General features: G+C 36.1%; 1 protein-coding gene across 1 annotated transcript in view; it reads left to right on the forward strand.

The window, feature by feature from the left end:
* Nucleotides 1–44: 44 nt before the first annotated feature.
* The window catches only part of LOC100030106 (olfactory receptor 10J1-like), an 81,371-nt gene continuing 68,742 nt past the window's right edge, over nt 45–12,673 (forward strand). The window contains exon 1 of the mRNA XM_001379663.3: nt 45–552. Coding sequence (XP_001379700.3) covers nt 45–552 — 508 coding nt within the window. The remainder of the gene's footprint in view (nt 553–12,673) is intronic.

The raw sequence follows: 12,673 nt of genomic DNA on the forward strand, positions 1-12,673 counted from the left end.
CTTTAATTTTCTTTGTCTCTTTCAGATTGACAAGATTTTCCTCAATGCCAAGGCCAAATTATACAGTTGTAAATGAGTTCACCTTTGAAGGATTCTCCAGCTTCAGGTGGCAGAACCGGCTTATTCTCTTTGTGGTCTTTCTAGGTTTGTACTTGATGACATTGACTGGCAATGGCATCATTGTGACCATCATTCGCCTTGACCGTCATCTCCACATACCTATGTATTTCTTCCTGAGTGTATTGTCCATCTCTGAGACATGCTATACATTAGCCATCATTCCTCGTATGCTGGCTGATCTTCTAAGCCCACAGCAGCCCATTGCCATCCCGGAATGTGCTACACAGCTCTTCTTCTATCTTACCTTTGGCATCAACAACTGTTTCGTGCTCACAGCCATGGGATATGATCGCTATGTGGCTATCTGCAACCCTCTACGGTACTCAATCATCATGAGGAAAAGTGTTTGTGCTCAATTGGCATGTGGGTCATGGGGAATTGGCCTTGGAATGGCCATTATCCAAGTGACATCTGTGTTTGGCCTCCCATTCTGTGATGCCACTGTCATCTCCCACTTTTTCTGTGATGTCCGACCCCTCCTAAAACTTGCCTGTGTTGATACCACTATCAATGAGATCATTAATTTTGTTGTCAGTGTTTGTGTCCTTGTCTTGCCCATGGGCTTAGTCTTCATCTCTTATGTCCTCATCATCTCCACGATCCTTAAGATTGCCTCTGCTGAGGGCAGGAAGAAGGCCTTTGCCACATGTGCCTCCCATCTTACTGTAGTCATCATCCACTATGGCTGTGCTTCCATCATCTACCTCAAACCCAAGTCTCAGAGCTCTCTTGAGCAAGACAGACTAATATCAGTAACTTATACTGTTATCACACCCTTGCTGAACCCTGTTGTATATAGTCTAAGGAACAAGGAAGTCAAGGATGCTCTGCACCGAGCTCTAAGCAAGAAAACCTTGTCTTCTTAGTTACTAGAAACAGAAAAGTCCACTTAGTGATTATTCCATCCTCCCATCATTCAATGATCAATAATATTTCATATGAATTTCTACCCCAGAGGTTGCAAATAAGATAGCTGTAAGCAGTGGAGATGGGGATACTCAGTTAATGTCTTCTTCCAGGGTGGAACATCATGACCCCCAGATAAGTGAGGAACTGCTGGGCATATGATCTCTCAAGTGAAGGGGCAATGATTTTTCCCATCACTTGTCACAAACTCAAATCAGAAGGAGACAAAGAGGTGATAGGAGAAGCTCCCAGAGTGTTTCTGGAAACAGAATGCATGTGGTGATATTTCATCTTTGAAATAAAAATGTGAGGATTAAGGAAAGGGGTCAAACAAAGAGAATCTCTAAAGTTCAGTTACTATAAAGAAGAGGGCAGATAGGAAGTAAAAAGGGAAGATTTCCATTGGTAAAACAAGACCAAAACAATTCAGAACTGGAGCAATTCCTGTGATACAGTTCCCAAGCTAAGCAAAACTATATAACTATATTGGCTACTTGTTATTTGACAACTAGTATACAACTTCAAAATTAAATTTCTTCAGATTATAATATATGTACATATAAGATTCATAAATATATATTCATATGCGTACATAGACATAGAAACTATACATATATATTATATAAGTATGTATCTATATTTTCAGGTAATAGATATGCAGCATATGTATTTTTATCTAAGTAAATATACACACATATATAGTTATGATACTATGTAACAGACAATGGGGTAACCTGGGCATTCAAAGACAAGCATGCTAATGGGGAAGAAAACAAATGAATGGAAACTGGACAAGGTAGATGTGCTTGTGTAAGAGTAGCATGAAAGCCTGGCTCTGAACAATATATTGTGAAAACTCACCTATTAGAGCCTAGCATGCCTAATTATATTGGCCACTTAAGTCAAAGTGTGATGTTGTATAGGATGCTTTAGGAAAAAAAATTGCTGGAATAATTTCATAGCTGGCTATGTTTCCAGTGCTATAGTTTCAAAGATGAAGTTCCTCATGTCTTTTCAAACACTTAAATGTTGACAGAAGAAGTGATCATTAATAACTTAAAGAGGGGTTCTCATTTAGGTTTCTCCTGTATTTTATCAGTGACAGACTTCATTAAACTGGCTAGATAAATCTCGTGATGCCAGGCAAAGTGATCATGTTTCTTAGGCTTGAGGCCATGCATAGTCCCACATTTTCTGAAAAATAACAAAAGTGTAGGTCTCCAATGAGTGCCTGAGGAAAAAAATATCTACTGTCCTCAGAAGGTCCTTCTCTTTCTTTTTAAATGATCCCATCTCTGGAATGCTCTGGGGATATACACAGTAGAGATGAGATTTCTTCAGATCAAGCAGGTCATTATTTAGACAGCAATGTGTTCATCTGCAAACATTTACTAAGTAATTACTTTGTGTTAAACTCTTAGTTTAGGGCTAGTGGCACAAAAAAAGGCCAAAAATAGTCCTTGTATATAAGGAGTTCACATTCTAAAGGGGGAAGACAACATGTAAATAATCAGATATGTATAAGATATATACAAAAGGAAGGTAATCTTCAAAGGGAAAGTACCAGAAGATATATGAGTTCCAGTAAAAGGGAGTATTTCACCTCCTCCTGTTATACCATTTTCAAATAAATTAAATAAACCAATAGATGTCATGGTAACTGAAAAGCCCATTAGCTATGACTGGAAATAGAATTTATGCCTTTCATTTATTGCTCTCAATCTATGGAATCAGGGACAGGTCATGGTCAATTAGTCAACATGGACTAATGTCAACATGACCAGGGTGAGACCACATGGTTGGTGGCTCACTATTCCCTATTTTTACAGAGCCATTGATGTTTGATTGGTTTTGGTTGTGGAAAAGTCTGACTTTGTAGAAAGGGGAATAAACACCTCATTATCAACTTATTAAAATTCCTCGCATAGTCTAGTCCAAGGATAATTCTACTTCTTTCTTAGGTATCTCACAAAGGGGTTAATAAAAGAGGAACCCAATATACAATGTGGATTAGTTACTAGAAAGGTCAATTATTCCCACCAAAAGCAATAGTGAGAATGAAAACAATCTCTGTGTAATGGACAGAAAAAGAAGAGTTTCGGTATCTTAAGTTGTCTACTAGAATAGTCAATTTCAAGGCTACTCAAGTCTAGTTGGGATAAGAAATAATTTTGAAAGACTTCTAATTAGCTATTTCACCTCCATTAGCACTATACTATCAACAAATCAAGCTTGATTTTTCTTAGATGCCAACATTTTTCCCTAGTTCCATTTTTTATTACTGCCTAGGCAATCTCTATGTTAATGCTCAGGTGCCTGAGAAGGGAAAGATGCCAAATTCTCACTACAATCTCTCTAATCCTTTGATGTTTGCAATGCTGATGGTAAAAGCAAGGAAAAAACAAGAGACTACAGCCCCAGTTTGTCTACTAAGTGAAGTTTAATTTCTACATAGAGAATAAATGCCCATGCCACCATATTGTTGGGATAGAAAAGGACTGCTATACTCTTTCTCTAGATGAAAGAACTTCTTATCACCTGGGGACAACATCCAATTGATCCAGGAGCTGGAAGTCATTACCTATTTTAACAAGTTAGGTTGCCTGTATTATTAGCTTAGCAACCAATTAGGGGACTCTCAGCAATGAGTTAGTAACATAAAAAAGTAGCTGCTCAAAGCATCCTCTTTGTGTAAAGACTTAGATTAATAATAATTCCTTAAACGTTGTAAGATTTCTTTAAATCTTTACACATATGAACATATTTTGTCTTAAAGATAACCATGTGAGAGAGTAAAATAATATGACTTTGAGGTTACATGTAAATAAAGATCTGTCTTCCACACACATAGTCTTTCTTCCAGACACTGATTCTTTTGGCTTCTTCCCAAATGTTCTCGATTCTTATGCAGAGAACAAGATAGGATAAAGAGTATGCCAATCAGATATTACAGCTGTCAGGGTTATTTCCCCATTACTTTCCAAAAGCTGATATCATTTCATGGAAGAGTACCAAAAATACAAACCTACTTAAAGTGTCAGGGCAAAGACACCTACAATGTGACAGACTCTAGTAGCCCTAGCACTCATTAATTTAAAACTCTCACAAATCCTTGTATGGGTCTTGTGTTCTAGAGGCTCCTCAAATACTGGCCATTCTATATCTCAATTTTTTTACAGTGAAAATTATGGAAATTATGTGAACCAAATTGACTACACCTTCTAAAACTGACTCCATTTTCAAACTTATTTCATTTTCCTGTAAATTCTGCCTGCTTGCTAATTATGGGAATTGAATGATATCCTGTTTTACACCCAAGAAAGTCTATCTGCTTGCTCTCTCCTGTCTGAACTCCCCAAACTCATTTATTCCCCACTTCCGACTTGGAAAGTCCCTAATTTTACCTCCACTTAGAAATCAGATTACCTAGTCTTGTATCCTGTTGTTTACTTTTAATGCACAAAATCTGTCTCCCCTCTATTTGTGGTCCAACGTCAAGCTGAGGAGGTTCGATCCTGATTGGTTATGTAATTGTCATGCATTGTTCAATGAATTGATATTTTTGGAAGCTTGAACTTTTGTTTCCTCAGTTATTTCATATTTCACTTATCATTTCTTTTGACAAAACCAATGAGGTTGAGTTAAGGCTTCAAACACTTTCAGAAGAATCCCCTTGCTCTATGGGACTTCTTTGTGGGTGAGTGATCCCTGAGGTTAGACTCTCCCCATGATTTCAATTCTTCCAAGATAAGCTAAGTCCCCACATCACTGGGGCAAATGTAACCATAAACCTCCACATTATTGGGGCAAATGTGGCTATAATCTCCAACATTGTTGGGACAGTTGTTTCTTGAGAAGTTCCTTTGAAGGAACAGGTAAGTCACCACTTAAATTAGAGGAGAGTGCACTAGATGTCATAAATAACCATACTGGTAAGTGATATGGTTGGCAGTTGCAAATAATCATAGTTGGCAAGTGATTGACAAACTGGTAGAGGAAGCAATAAATTACATGGAATCTGTTTTAAAACTGCAAGAGATTATGCTAATAATAATCTATTTTTGCCTCATTTTGACACTGGCATTTGATTATTAAAGAAATGAAGACTGGTTTACAAAATATAAAAATATGGCCTAAAGAACAGACTTTCAAATACTGCAAGTTTTAGAAAATTTTGCACACTAAGCTTTTCTATTTTATTGTCTTATCTGTGATTTTATGACTTTGTAAAATTCTCCAAAAAATCTTTGTATTATATTGATTTAGTGCTTTTTGTAGATTCTGCTATATAGGAAGATTTCTAAGGGGGGAATGTAGGTAGCCAGAAAAACTGCTGTAACAACCTCCAGCCAAATTGCTTAATATGCTGGGAAAAATTAATGAAGTTTCATACTTGAAGCAATTCTCCCATCTTTCTGTAATCTGACAGTAAACTTTAAATTCTAGTAGAAGGACTAATTCCTACTTTAGTTTTTCAGTGGGAAATTAGATTAAAAAGAAGGTACTTTCTCTCATCCCTGAATAGGTTGGAGTTACAGGGATAAAGTTAGATGATCAAAGAAAGGAAAACTTTTCCTTGGTTTGTAGAAATTTGTGGCATTATAAATGAATTAGAGACAGAATTTGTAACTGCTAAAAACATCTTAGAAGATATTAGCAGTTTTGAAATTTAAGGAGATTGGTGATTAATCATTTTAAGATTGCAGGGGACAATTCCTGGGACTTTGGGTAATTCTAATAACTCACATACTTCTCTTTTTCCTATCTAATAAAGTACTTAGCAGAAACTTAAGAAATGTTGAAGTATCTTGGTGAGTTTTGGGGTACTACTTTACAGAATTTGTTTTAAGGAGAAATAGTAAGATAGAGTGAAAGTTATAGGAATTTATAGCTCTTTTCCTGAAGATTGATAGAACTATTGTTTTTACAGAACTATTGTTTTTATACAAGGAAGAAAATTGGTTTCACTGATAAAAAAAGTTGTTTTTTCTGATGCTTAAGAATGGATTTTGTTAACCTTTTCTTGACCATGGAAAGAGAAAAACTTTATTTAATTAGGGAGTAATTAAAATGAGTAAAATTTAATTAATAAATGGAAAAAGTTATTTATACCAAAGATAAACTGATGAGGAAGGACCACTTAACCCATCCCCACTATCACTTGAACTCAGATCCTGTTCTGGATAATGAGGATTGGTATTCAAAATGAAGAGAGGAAAAAAGTGACCATAAATTTGGAATGTCTAATGCAGGGGTCCCCAAACTGTTTACACAGGGGGCCAGTTCACTGTTCCTCAGACCATTGGAGGGCCAAACTTTAAAAACCTAGCCCTAACCCTAACCCTAACTCTAACCCTAACCCTATCCCTAACCCTAACCTTAACCCTAACCCTAACTCTAACCCTAACACTAGCCTGGCAGCAGTATACACAGTGCAGAATCCCTTCCCCCAGATCGCTGATCACCATGCTGATATCTTCCACTGTGCAGCCACACAATCCTTTGCTTGGCACCTTCTTCTAAGGCACCATGCAAAGAATTATGTCACCAGAAGTAGTATTGTATGTGAGTGACACCACACTTTGAGGCGCTGCCACATACAATGCTCCTCTTACTGACCACTGATGAAAGAAATGCCCCTTCCAGAAGTGAGGTGGGGGCCAGATACCTGGCCTCAGGAGGCTGCATGTGACCCACAGGCCATAGTTTGGAGACCCCTGGTCTAATGTTTTAAGTAGAATTTTCAAGGCATTATTTAATAAAATTAATTGTTTAGGTTAATCAGAATCAAGTTCATCAATAAAATTAGAAAGGAGTTGTGTAATTTTGAGCTCTTAGGAACCAAAAAAGGTAGCAGTATTGCATTTAATTGAGGTATAAAATTTTGTGTTAAATTGCAAATGAGAAATTCCATAGAATAGAGATTAGTTATTTATATAATTTGGGGTATTACTAGGAAACAACCTGAAAAAAACACTCTGGGCGTGCATTCCCCAGGCTATAGAATCTCATTAGCTCCAAAGCAAGAGAGTGGGAATATGAAACTGCCACTTGGAATCTCTCCCTATCTTTAACCTGAGGATAAAAGTGAAAAGCCTCAGGGAAAGAGATGACAGGACTAGGTTATGAATACGAAAGGAATTGATTTCGATTCTTGAGCGATTTAAAAGGCAGTAAGAAAAAGTTATAGGGAAGTGGAAATGCTACCATGAATCTTTGAAAATAAACTATTGATATCAATAGTCCCTGACACTTTGAAGTGCTACCAACTAATGGCTTTTAGGAAATTTTATTTTTAGATTTTACTATTATGGATTAAAAATCCAGATTTGATTTGGATGAAATTTTGTTCCAAAACTAAACATAATAATTATTGTAAATCAGAATGCAATTGCTTTTGCTAATGGTATTAAGACATTTATTAGCTGTATGAACTTAACCAAGTAACATAACCTCTGTTTACCTCTGTTTCCCAACTTGTAAAGGGAATATGATTACTACTGACATCCCAGAGTTGTTGTAGAGATCAAACAATATAAGTATTGTGAAGTGCTTGACTCAATACTTGACATATGGTAAGCCTTATATAAATGTTGACTATTGTTATTCCCTTAGTTGGATGTAATTGCTTAATACTGAATAACTACATCAGTTTTAGATATGGATAGTATAGAATGCCAAAGGTGATAAAATGAATAATTTTTATGTAAGATAATTTGGAAATGCATTTGGCTGAATTGACCTCATCTGACTGGCAATAAACTTTGTTTCATGTTTTAAATACCTGATATTGCACATATTGTTATTGTTACTCAGAATGTAACATTCTGAGAATCTGAGAAGCCATTGCACAAGATATGCTGTTAGACCAATAACTTCTCTTTTAATCTATATGCTGTTAGATTGTGAATTGAGATATTAAAGGAATGTGATTAACATTGATATTTGAAAACTGTTACATATTCAATAGGTTATATTTTATTTTGAAATAAATAATTATTATTATAACAATTTACTATTTGGAGAAAAAAATTCACAAACTCTTTAAAATATACTTATCAGTGAGGTTCCTTGAGATTTTATTCAGGTTGGATCATAATATCATATCAGCCTTAGGGGCAGGTGACTCAATGGATAGAGAGCCAGTCCTAGTGTTGGGACAACCTGGATTCAAATCTAGCTTCAGACCCTTCCTAGCTGTGAGACCCTGATCAAGTCACTTAACTCCAATTGTTTACCCTCTTCTACCTTAGAACCAATTGGTTCTAGGTCAGAAGTTAAAAGGTTACTTCTAAACAATCACATCAGCCCTGCTGACAGCATCTTGTAAAATTCTATTTAAGAACGTAGAATTAAGAAAATTGAATACCCCATCTCATTCTGTCAAAAAAGGGGGATTTTCAATTACTATAATAAATAATGAGTTTTCATCTGAAATTATTTGGTTATCACTTAAAATAATTATGAAAGTTTAAAGAAATAACTTCACTACATTAATATAAGTCAACTATCATGCATTTACTGTATATGAATACATTTGGAATTTGAAGAATTCTACAATGTGGTTATTTTTACTTTATAAATGAAGGGTAAACGAAACACAATTGATAGGGAAACATGAGAAAACTTATAATACTCAGTTCCTAAAGTGTGATTAGCAAAATTTTGATATTTGTCAAAAAATTTCTTGGGATGATAATATCATTTTGAATTTTGATTATAGGAATAATCATATGAACTGTCATGAAGCCAATAGTCCACCATTCAAGAAGAAAATGGGATATGCTGCAGTTTGAGTACTGTTTTGGATGGATATCTGCCTCTGGGAAAAGTTGAGGGGATGACTTTCATGTGACCTAGGGGAGGATACTCTTGACTCAGTTTCTCCAATTTTATTATTCTGAATAAGAAATATTTCCACCTGGTTAATTCTGAGTCTGTCAATGGTACCTTGTGAATAATGTGAAGCTTTGTTACATGATTAGCTGTTAAATATGACTCATGCCTGGACCTGAAGAGAGCTAAGGGAATTTTTTCTCCTATTATGATTAATGTTAGGTCTGTCTGTGCACGTAAGGGAACAGTCTTGACATTGCTATAACTATGTTCCTCCTTTTCCCTTTAGTAATGAATTTAATAAACCCTGTGGAATATAAAAGTCTAGTTGCTGAAATGCTACTCCTATTAATGAAGAGATTAATAATAAAATATTTGAGTTATTAGTGCTCAAATTGTAACATAGGAATGGTATCCTCATTTTTTCATTAGACATAGTAATAAGACGAATATGTGAGGTATGTTTTCTAATGAAATTGAATAATACATTTTGAGAAAGCAAAAGTATTAAACTATTTCCTCTAAGAATTATATATGTATATATATAAAATACATAGAAATATATGGATTTTTTGTGTGATTGACTTCCAATTGTTTCTAGTGGGAAATACAGGTTTTTTGTATGTTAAGTTCTGAAAGTTGGATAAAATATTTAACATTTGAAATTGCACTGATGATAATACATTGAAATCATTTCCCTATTTTAAACCTTAGTTTAAGAGACAGAAGGTTGATTTTGTAAATTAGAACCTAATAAATTTTTATTTTTTAAGGTTCTTCCTCTGGCCTATTGATAGCATTGTCCATATCATGTAGAGGGTTTAAGTCAAGTTAGAAATAGCAAGGGGTATACAAAAACTGAAATTCTCTGAGGTTTCATGTTTAGAAAACCAAATTTAAGAGATTGTACTAAATTGTATTAAATCATTTTGCTAGCATATTTTACAAAATTACCTAAGAATTTCTACAAATGGCTTGGAACTGGAAAAGCGGAGCCTCCTTCACAGCTGTCCTGAGAATTATGCTTATTCCAGAATGTCCAAGAGAAGATATTTCTAGGGACCACCTAATTATATCAGACATCTGAGACTCAAGACAAAATATCCTGATTAAATTGATGCTGTGAATTCGGGTTACTAAGATATAAGGAGAATTGACATTATTTAATAATGAGGATATTCATTGTATTTCTTTGACCTTTTAAAACTTTATGGTGTTTATATTATTTGAGTTTTTGTGATTTCCCTGGTGAGATGTAAATCTCCCCTCTCAAAATAAGTCCATTGTGTACCCTCTAAGAAGTTTGATATAACTACTACTAGATCTGTAATTCAAAGAGATTTTTAAAATGGAAAAAGACTTGTTTTTACAAAAATATTTACAACAGCTCTTTTTGTGATGGCAAAGAATTAGAAGCTGAGGTGATATCATCAATTAGAGAATGGCTGAACAAATTGTGGTAAATGATTGCAATGAAATACTATGGAAATGATGAGGATGATTTCAGAAAAACCTAGGAAGACCTACATGAACTGATGCAAAGGGAAGTGAGCAGAACCAGGGGAATGTTTTACATAGTAAAAATATTATATGATAAATATTTATGAATGACTTAGCTATGCTTAGCAATGCAGTGATCCAAGACAATCCTTAAGGATTCTTGGTGAAAAACAGCATCCACCTCCAGAGAAAGAACTGATGGAGTCTGAATGCACACCAAGACATACTATATTTTATTTAATTTTTTCATTTTTTTGAGTTCTCTTTCTCAAAATGACTATTATAGGAAGATGTTTTATACTATGACACATGTAAAATCTATATCAGATTTGCTTGTCATATCAGGGAAGAGGGAGGAGAGGAAAAGAGGGTGAGAATTTCTCTCAAATTAAAAAAGATGAAAGTTTTAAATAGTTTTTTTCAAGTAATTGAGGAAAAAATAAAAATAATAATTTAAAAACTGATGTTCCTTAAAGTCACAATAAAACCTTCATCAATGAAAGCTTGGCTATATAAACAACACAGGATGAGAAAAGGTTTAATCTCCAAACCTATTAGATTGGGGGAAATAACATTAGTAATAGCCACGTTGTGACATTACAAGAGGTCTCATTCCCATTGAAAATGAGAAGGCCTACCTTGATAAGGGGTCACCATTGGAGGTCTGTATGGTAGGAGGCATTGCCCCAGGAAGGTAACCTAGCATGCCTTGATGATGGCCACCATACTGGCCATGAGGAGGCAATGGGAGTCTCATTCCTAGTTGCTGTTGTAATGGAGGAGATGGGTGGAAGGAGGGAGAGGAAAAAGGGGAAAGGAGGTTGAAGGGCTTGATTTTTCTCATTACTTATGGGGAGAAGTAAGCCAGGTCCTATCTCCTTAAAAAGGGTATGACTCCACAAGGTTGTTATTTGGGACATGGAGGATAAGAGACAGGAGAGGGGTTTGATCAATGAGGTGGCACTGTATCTCTCTCAGAGAAGTTACAGCCCCTGAGGACCAAACTGTCCCAGTGAGACAAGATGACCCCTTGTAAATTCCCACCTCCCAAGGGGTCATCAACTGCCAGCCCCCAGGGGTTTAGACATGACCAACTGGCAAGGAAAGAGTGATGGCTTCCTTGATCAGAGATATTGAGTCTCAAGGGTTGGAATCAACCCCCTCCTTGTGAGAACCTAATCTCCTTGTTTGATCCCAGAGACAAACCCCAAACCCAAAGTCTAAATATTTCCAAATGGTTTATTGAGGTTATTTGGGGTAGGTGATGGCAAAGATGAGAAGGGAAAAAGGAAGGTGGGTGAAGGGGAGCCCTAAAAGTTGCCCCCTCTAGCAGATTGTCTTTTCAAAGTCTGGAGACCAGAGGCTTTTGTGCTCTGACCTCTCCTTTTGCCAACTGCTTCTTTATCTTATCCTTAAAGTTAACTAAGTCTTATGGTATAATTCAAGGAACAAGGCAAAGGAAAGAGAGAGACCCTAAGAGAAGGATCTAGTTGGCTTTGGCCAGAAAGAGTCCAAACTAAATCCTTCTTGAGAAGAGGTGTAGCTGTTGTGGCAGAGTCTCAGTGGAGGTATTTTTGGGGTCCCAGAAGGAATACAGATCTCAGCTGGATTGGCTCTTGGCTCTGCTCCCAGAAAACCACCTTCCCTCACTTCCCAGACTGGAAGTAACTCCTCCTGTCAGTTGGCTTCAAAGTTCCAACCAGCTCTCAGAACTCACAGCATTCTCTCTCCTTTCCCCACTACTTCCCTGGCTGATCTGTCAATCAGGCTGGCATCTCTCTTCCTTACCTAATATTGTGGAGGGATTTGGATTACCATAGAGGTTTATCCTGGTTGTAGAAGATTATGCTGATATTTAGGTATCTGAGCCCTTCTCTCTTCCAGTGATATATCCTCATTGGGATGGATCAACTTACTAGTTGCACTGGATGTCAAGTGTAGCTGCCTTACTTGTTATTGAAGCAACTGGTTTAGCCGCGGTGTTATTTGTAGTACTAGTGGTTGAAGCAGAAGGCTAAGTATAAACAGGGAATGTAGGCCTGATATAATTTTCCTATAAAACCTATTAACAAGTTTTGGTTATCATCATCATTGTTCTTAGGCTTTCTATTAAGGTATTGTATCAAGCAATGCAGAATGGTACTTCTATTGATCATTTCCTGGTATGTAATGCTGATAGTGAGCATGTGCACATTAAAAATATATATATAAATTTGATTTATAGATAAATGATTCACAGTGGGAGGGAATGGGCTAGCCCTGTCCCTCATAGATCAAAAGGAGAACTGTAGGAATTATCTGAACTAAATAT

The sequence above is a fragment of the Monodelphis domestica genome, chromosome 2, assembly GCF_027887165.1.
Source record: "Monodelphis domestica isolate mMonDom1 chromosome 2, mMonDom1.pri, whole genome shotgun sequence".
In the NCBI taxonomy this organism is placed as follows: domain Eukaryota; kingdom Metazoa; phylum Chordata; class Mammalia; order Didelphimorphia; family Didelphidae; genus Monodelphis; species Monodelphis domestica.